An 8,269-nucleotide genomic window follows, 5' to 3' on the forward strand; every position below is an offset into this window, starting at 1 on the left:
AAAAAAAAAAAAAAAAAAAAAAAAAAACTATTAATGAAAAATTATATACCCATTCTATCTTTAGGGAAGGATTCTTTACAAAAGTTGTTTTTCTGGCTTGGCACCCGTACGTAGCTCAGTGTTTAGGGTGCCAACCACATAGACCAGAGCTGAGTGGTTTGAACCCAGCCCTGGCCTGCTAAACAATGACAACTACAACAACGACAACAACAAATAAATAGCCAGGTGTTGTGGCATGACTTTGTAGTCCCAGCTACTTGGGAGGCTGAGGCAAGAGAATCACTTAAGCCCAAGAGTTGGAGGTTGCTGAGACCTGTGATGCCATGATGTTCTACCCAGGGTGACTCTGTCTCAAAAAAAAAAAAAAAATAAAAAAAATAAAGTTGTTTTTCTTTAGAAATATTTATACCAATTTCCTTTATTCAATATACTTGCCATAGATAGGATAAAGCAAGTTAATAATTAAAAAAAAATTAATTTGACTCAGCGCCTAGGGCACTAGCCACATACACTGGGGCTGGGGGGGTTGAACCCAGCTGGGACCTGCCAAACAACAGTATAACAACTACCCCCCCCCCCAAAAAAAAGCCAGGCGTTGTGGTGGGCACCTGTAATCTCAGCTACTTGGGAGGCTGAGGTAAGAGAACTTAAGACCTTAGGAGTTTGAGATTGTTGAGAGCTGTGATGCCAGAGCACTCTACCAAGGTCAACATAGTGAGAGACTTTGTCTGAAAAAAAAAAAAAAAAAAAAAAGCGATAAAGTGAGACTCTGTCTCTACAAACAAACAAAAAAAGTAGCTAACATACATCAGCTCCATAGTCTGATCTTTGCCTTGAGCCCCAAATTGTCACATGTCACTAAATCCCCGTTCACATACAAAGATAAATCAGGTTTTCGTTTCTAAGGAATGTGCTTCAAGGGTCATTTTACTTTCTTCTTTTAATTATCCTGTAGAGTTAAATACAGGTGACTGTGTCCTGCAGAGGCAGTGCCTGGCAGAAGTTTCAATGACACCCAATGCCCCATCTGGGAGTTCTGGGGTTCATTCCTCAGATGCTCTGCACCTCAGTAACATCTATGGTATTAGATGAGTATGAAATAATACAGGCCAACCGCGTGTCTGGATTAAGGGGTTGGCTGGCATAGTAAATGCTCAATAAATGCCACAGGCCGCTATTTATGCATTACTTTTGTGTTTTGGGGGTTTTTTGAGACAGAATCTCACCACATCACCCTAAATTGCTCATAGCAACCTCAAACTCTTGGGCTCAAGCAGTTCTCTTGCCTCAGCCTCCAAAGTAAGTGGGACTATAGGCACCCACTACAATGCCCAGCCATTTTTTTGTTGCCAGTTATTATTGTTTAGCTGGCCTGGGCCGGGTTTGAACCCTCCATCCTTGGTGTATGTGGCTGGCACCATAACCAATGTGCTACAGGCACCAAGTCTATGGATTACTTTTGTAATGAAACAAGTCGGGTTTTTTGTTTGTTTTTGGATATAGCACCTTGCTCTGTCATCCAGGCTGGGGTATAATGATTGTTACCATAGACCACTGCAGCCTTGAACCCCTAGTTTCAAGTAATCCACCTTATCCTCCCCAAATGCTGGAATTACAGGTGTGAGCCACAGTGCCTGGTTATATGTGAGTTATTAAAAACAGATCTGGTTCATTAATATCCTTGAGCCTGAGCAGGTGCACAAGTATTTTTTAAAAAGAAACAGTCTTTACTTGCACAAAACTGATTAGTTTTGAAAGATCGTTAATGCCCTTAAAGTGGTTTTGTGGGTGTTAAACAAATGGTTGAGAATTTGAATTGGTCTGTCTTATTATAGTACTGAAATTAAGTCTACTTAATTTGTCAAGTCACGTTCATGCCCTGATTTTATATACTATACAATAAACACTGTGATACTTGAAAAAAAATAAAAAATAAAAACAAAACCAGATCTGGTTCATATCCAAGTTTGGATCAACGAGGAAAAGTTAATAACTATAAAATCTGTCTAGCCATCTCCAACCAAAAGAGTACGGATATAAAGTTCACACCCAATGACTGATTTTGACCTCTTGCAGCCTGGTACATGGTAGGCACTAGGTCCCTGCTGGCTGGTCACGGCAGTTTGTCAGCTACTTTCCATAGAACCTCAGCAGCTTCTGTGTCCTGCTGTTACTTACACAGAAGTCTAAGCACACTGGACAAGGGAGTTTGGTGAGTGCTTGCTGGTGCATGGCACAAATTGGGCATCTCTTCATCTGTCCTATATCCTTTTTTTTTTTTTGAGACAGAGCCTCAAGCTGTCCCCCTGGGTGGAGTGCCATAGCATCATAGCTCACAGCAACCTCCAACTTCTGGGCTTAAGCAAGTCTCCTGCCTTAGCCTCCCAAGTAGCTGGGACCAAAGGTGCCCACCACAACGCTCGGCTATTTTTTGGTTGGAGCCATCATTTTGTTTTGCGGGTCCGGGCTGGATTCGAACCTTCCACCTTAGGTGTATGTGGCTGGTGCCTTAGCCATTTGAGCCACAGGCGCCGAGCCTGTCCTTTATCCTTGACAAGGGGTACCCTCCCACACAGCCCTTTAGTAGTGGTAACACTTACAGCAAGCTGGATGGCCAGGTTGTCGGCCACCTTGTCCAAGAGGGCAGTTGTGGGCTTCTCTTTACATAGCAGTACCAGCTCCAGATCCAAATCCCCCTTGAGCAGAAGACCCTTTGCCACAAGGCCCACACGCATCACACCTCGCAGGGTTCTTGTCATGTGCTCAGTCTTCTGTTCCCTGAGGGACAGTCCAAAGCACAGCTCAGAGAGAATTCATTCTGGTCAAAACCCAGAGGCTCTGGGAGTTTCTTAGAGAGGTGCTGACCTTGGCACTAGCTAGCCTCCCTAGAAAGAAAGCACCGTAACAACACCTCAAACTTACCCAGCCCCTTCTTTGCTTTCATCCTCAGGGGGCACATCCATACTGTCAGATTCAGCATGTTCACCACTGCCTTTTTCCTGCTCATCTATCCAATCAGATACAGCTTTGAGTGCCCGCTCAGTGTGAGACACCATGTTCTGGACTGCCTCCAGTTCCTCTTGTGTTGGATAAACGGAAGAATGCTTTGCCATCACATGGCGATCATCATTCACAAAAATTCGCATTGGACGCTGTAAGTATGAAAATTGAGTTAAAAATGACAAAAAGAGAATAGGCAACGCAGTTAATCTTTTAAGGGACATAACAAAATTATGCTATATGTTTCATGTGAAAATAAAAATTCGAATTTGTATACAAATACAAATGAAGGACTGAGGAGGACAAGCCAACTCAACAGCTATTTTCTGGGCAAAGGGAACAGTGGAGCATTTAGTTAGTATGTTTCTATACTACATGAACTGTAATGTTATCATATGAAACATCTTACTCTGTAACTCAGAAAGTCTAAAGAAAATGGTAACAGAATCCCAATGACTGGGGGAAATGCTAAACCTTCATAAAGAACAGCATTTGAGATTTAAAAAACAAAACACTTACCATTTTTACTTCTTTTTTCTGTAGTGTCTGGAAATCAAACTTTGCTTATCTTTTCAAACTGTGACAGATTTCCTTGGTGTTATCAATACTTCAACTATCTATAAAATCAGAAAATCTTTTTAGTTCCAAATAATTCAGAGATAGGTCAATTTCGTCAGCAAGAATAGTGTTAACACAGCAGGACACATCTTTATTTCCAAGTAACCACTGCTAAGCCCAGACATTAAATAACTAATTATAATATTGCTTTAAAAGGGCCACTGTCTCACACCTGTAATCCTAGCACTTTGGGAGGCCAAGCAGGTGGATCATGTGAGCTCTGGAGTTGGAGACTTGAGCAAAAGTAAAACCCATCTAAAAATAGAAAAATCCAGGTGTGGCGGTCCACACCTGTAGTCCCAGCCTAGTGGGAAGACTGAGGCTAGAGGATTGCTTGAGCCCTGGAGTTCAAAGTTGCTCATCATGGGACTCTATATAGGACCAGAGAGAAAGACTGTCTCAAAAAAAAAAAAAAAATTCTAGGCTCAGCACCTATAGCACAGTGGTTATGGTGCCAGCCACATGCACCAAGGCTGGAGGTTCAAACCTGGCCCAGGCCAGCTAAACAACAATGATAACTGCAACAGATAAAAACAGCTAGGCATTGTGGCAGGCACCAGCAGTCCCAGCCACTTAGATGGCTGAAGCAAGAGAATTGCTTAACCCTAAGAGTTTGAGGTTGCTGTGAGCTGTGACACCATAGCACTCTATGTCTCCAAAAAAAAAAAAAAAAAAAAATCTTTTACAACTAATACAGCTGATTCCTAAAAGCCAGGTCTGACCATCAGACTCATACTCCCTCCAATGGCAACTTTCTTTTCTATCTTCCTTCATCATTTCTTTTTTTTTTTTTTTTGGTTTTTGGCCGGGGCTGGGTTCGAACCTGCCACCTCCGGCATATGGGGCTGGTGCCCTACTCCTTTGAGCCACAGGCGCTGCCCCCTCTTGACATAAAGTATGCCAATTTTTATAATATAAAACATAAAAATAAGTCCAGAGGCTTGGCGCCTATGGCTCAAGCAGCTAAGGCACCAGCCACATACACTTGAGCTGGAGGGTTTGAATCCAGCCTGGGCCTGCCAAACAACAATGACAGCTGCAACCAAAAAATTGCCGGGCGTTGTGGCAGGCGCCTGTAGTCCCAGCTACTTGGGAGGTGTAGGCAGGAGAATCACTTGAGCCCAGGAGTTGGATGGAGGTTGCTGTGACCTGTGATGTCACAACACTCTACCCAGGGTGCCAGCTTGAGGCTCTGTCTCAATAAATAAATAAATAATAAGGCCAGGTATAGTGAGTTTACAACTGTTTCCTAGCACTCTGGGAGGCCAAAGCAGGTGGACTGCCTAAGCTCAGGAGTTCAAGACTAGCCTAAGATTGAGGATCCTATGAACTATGACACCCAGGCACTCTACACCAGGCACAGAGTGAGACTATAAATACATAAAAATATTAACAGATATCCAAAAAACTCTACAGGAAGTTTTTTTTTCTTTTTTGAGACAGTGTCTCACTATGTCACCCTCGGTAGAGTGCTGTAGCATCACAGCTTACAGCAACCTCCAACTCTTGGGTTTAAGCGATTCTCTTGCCTCAGTCTCCCAAGTAGCTGAGACTACAGGTGCCTGCCATAATAATGCCCAGCTATTTTTTGGTTGCAGTTGTCATTGTTGTTTAGTTGGCCCAGGCTGGGTTCTAACCCACTAGCCTTGGTGCATGTGGCCAGCACCATAACCACTGTGCTACAGGTGCTGAGCCTCTACAGGAAGTTTCTAAGAAACAGCAGAATATGTTTTTTAAAGTCTTAATGCGTGGAGAAGTAAAGGAGCTCTGGGCCTCCAAGGCAAGAAATGGAAGGCAGGCATGAGAAAGGACCCACAAATTATTCTGTGAAACAAGGAAAGTAGGAAACTATCTGAAATGTCAGGTAGACAATGACCACCATAGTGGGTTTAACTTTGGACAGGCTGAGACAACTTAAGTGTACAACAACAGAAGGCTTCAGGACAAATGGAGCTATAATTGCCATTGAGATCTCTAAATTAACATGCCTACTACAACCTACTCAATTCCCACTCTGTACCAACAGTTTGGTCCATACTGAAATCTTCCAAATGAGTGAACAATTCGCCCATCTATCTAAACTGGTTTACCAGCCAGCACCACAGGCTCAATCCTGAAAAGGCACAAGCTTGGTGGATAAACTGACAGGATTGGGCAAAATAAGGATTTCCCACAATGCTTTAGGACTATTTAGCAATCCTAATTGCAAATTTAAAGGTTCCAAAGTTAAGCTTTAATACCCAAGGATTAAACCACAGCAGACAAACCTGCAGAGCCAGGCAACAGGACAAGGCAGGGTCTAAAGTTCCCTGATTTAGGGGAGTGGGGGAGAGGGGATGAAGGAGGAATGTGAAGAGGACTAGAGGAATGGGATGGGAAGATGGGAAGACTAGTCTCTGTTCTTAGGTCTTCACTGCGCCTGGGATCACCAAGTGGGAGCTTCCACATAGATCTGGGCCTAAGCCTTCCCTGCTTGTCCAGCCATGTGGTTTTGAAAAGTTTCCATGAGCTTCCTACTTAAGGAAATGGTCCCTATACCTTCTTCAAGGAAACTGTGAAAATTAAACAAGCACAAGCTGATACACTCAAAACCCACAGCAGCTTCTACTACCAACAGGACAATATACTCCCAAGCTGCTGTAAAAGCCAAGTGAGTTATCTGCATGCCAAAGTGCACCCTTATGAAGGAAGGAATTAATGGTCATTCAGAAAAATAACATTGTGGTTGTGTTGTGTTTGAAAAAAAAAAATATCTTGACTGGGGCATCGCCTGTGGCTCAAGGAGTGGGGTGCCCCATATACCTGGGGTGGTGGGTTTAAGCCGGGCCCCAGCCAAAACTGGAAAAAAAAAAATTTTGCCTTGTTACGTGTAACTCAGCAGCCAGGGCACCAGCCACATACAATGGAGCTGGTGGGTTCAAATCCGATCCAGGCCTACTGGACAACAATGACAACTACAACCGAAAAATATCTGGGCACTGTGACAGGCACCTATAGTCCCAGCTACTTTGGAGGCTGAGGCAAGAGAATCACTTAAGCCCAAGAGTTAGAGAGTGCTTGACGCCATGGCAGGGTGACAGTGTGACACTGTGACCAAAAAAAAGGAGCTCCTTGAGAAGTGGTTGATTATTTGCTTATAAGAGGAAACACAGCAAGTGTGCCAGGGTCTTACTAAGCTAGAGACTAAGCAGGCTTGTCCAAAGAACACGAGAGCTGACTTGTGTGGGTGCCCAATGGCTACAAGAATCATAAGATGAATGCTTCAGCTGGGTGCAGTAGCTCACCACCTATAATCCCAGCACTCTGGAAGGCGAGGTGGTGGATCACTTTGGCTCAAAATCCAAAGATTAATGTTTCGGCTGGGGGCAGTAGCTCACAACTATAATCCCAGCAATATGGGAGGCCGAGGTGGTGGATCACTTGAGCTCACGTGTTTGAGAACAGCCTGAGAAGAGGGAGATCCCCGCCTCTAAAAAATAGCCAGGTGTGGCAGCGACCATAGTTCAGTGGGTAGGGCCCCAGTCACATACACTGAGATTGGCAGGTTCGAACCTAGGAAAGGCCAGCTAAAACACCAATGACAACTGCAACCAAAAAAATAGCCAGGTGCTGTGGCAGGCTCCTGTAGTCCCAGATAGTTGGGAGGCTGAGGCAAGAGAATTGCTTCAGGTTGCTATGAGCACCATAGCACTCTACTGAGGGCAACAAAATGAGACTCTGTCTCAAGAAAAAAAAAGAAAAGAGGAGAAAAAAAGGACTAATGCGTCCACCTATGTAAAGTTCAGGAACTAATCGACAATGGGGAGAAAGGCCCAACAATATTCTGCTCTTGGAGGATGGTGGCAGGGATCATGTGGAAAGTCATCCATGGGAACTTTCTGGGGGGATGGTCACAGTCTACATCTTAGTAGGGGCTGAGTATATGCTGTGGTCAAAATTTACTGAACAATATACTCGAAATCTCTACATTGCTTCAAAACAAAAAAAAGGGCAAATACTGAACTCTAGTTATGTAGAGGGAAAATAAATTTTTTTTTAAGACAGTTTTGCTATGCCACCCTTGGCAGAGTGCCATGGTGTCACAGCTCACAGCAACTTTAAACTCTTGGGCTTAAGTGATGCTCTTGCCTCAGCCTCCTAATTAGCTGGGACTACAGGTACCCACCACAACACCTGGCTATTTCTTGTTGCAGTTATCATTGTATTAGCAGGCCTGGGTGGGGTTCACACCTCCACCCTCAGTGCATATGGCAACCACTGTGCTATGGGTCCCGAGCCTCTGCTACTTATTTTTATGATTGATGTCAAATTAAAGGGACAGGCTCGGCGCCTGTGGCTCAAGTGGCTAAAGCGCCAGCCACATACACCTGAGCTGACAGGTTTGAATACAGCCCGGGCCTGCCAAACAATGACAGCTGCAACCAAAAAATAGCTGGGCGTTGTGTCAGGCACCTGTAGTCCCACCTACCTGGGAGGCAGAGGCAGGAGAATCACTTGAGCCCAGGAGTTGGGGGTTACTGTGAGTTGTGATGCCACAGCACTCTACCCAGGGTGACAGCTTGAGGCTCTGTCTCAAAAAAACTAAAGAGGCTCAGCGCCTGTGGCTCAAGCGGCTAAGGCGCCAGCCACGTACACCCAAGGTGGCGGGTTC

General features: G+C 44.5%; 1 protein-coding gene across 7 annotated transcripts in view; it reads right to left on the bottom strand.

Annotated features, from left to right (window-relative positions):
- ILF3 (interleukin enhancer binding factor 3) overlaps positions 1–8,269 on the bottom strand; it is a 48,785-nt gene that overhangs the window by 19,979 nt on the left and 20,537 nt on the right. For all 7 annotated transcript variants that reach the window (XM_023518014.1, XM_012810201.2, XM_012810202.2 and 4 more), the window contains exons 2-4: positions 3,520–3,617; positions 2,923–3,152; positions 2,601–2,778 (exon numbers count right to left, since the gene is read on the bottom strand). In XM_023518014.1, the coding sequence (XP_023373782.1) occupies positions 2,601–2,778; positions 2,923–3,152; positions 3,520–3,522 (411 nt within the window). In that variant the 5' untranslated portion in view covers positions 3,523–3,617. The remainder of the gene's footprint in view (positions 1–2,600; positions 2,779–2,922; positions 3,153–3,519; positions 3,618–8,269) is intronic.

The sequence above is a fragment of the Otolemur garnettii genome, unplaced genomic scaffold (assembly GCF_000181295.1).
Source record: "Otolemur garnettii isolate 467f Iridium unplaced genomic scaffold, OtoGar3 scaffold00127, whole genome shotgun sequence".
Lineage (NCBI taxonomy): Eukaryota > Metazoa > Chordata > Mammalia > Primates > Galagidae > Otolemur > Otolemur garnettii.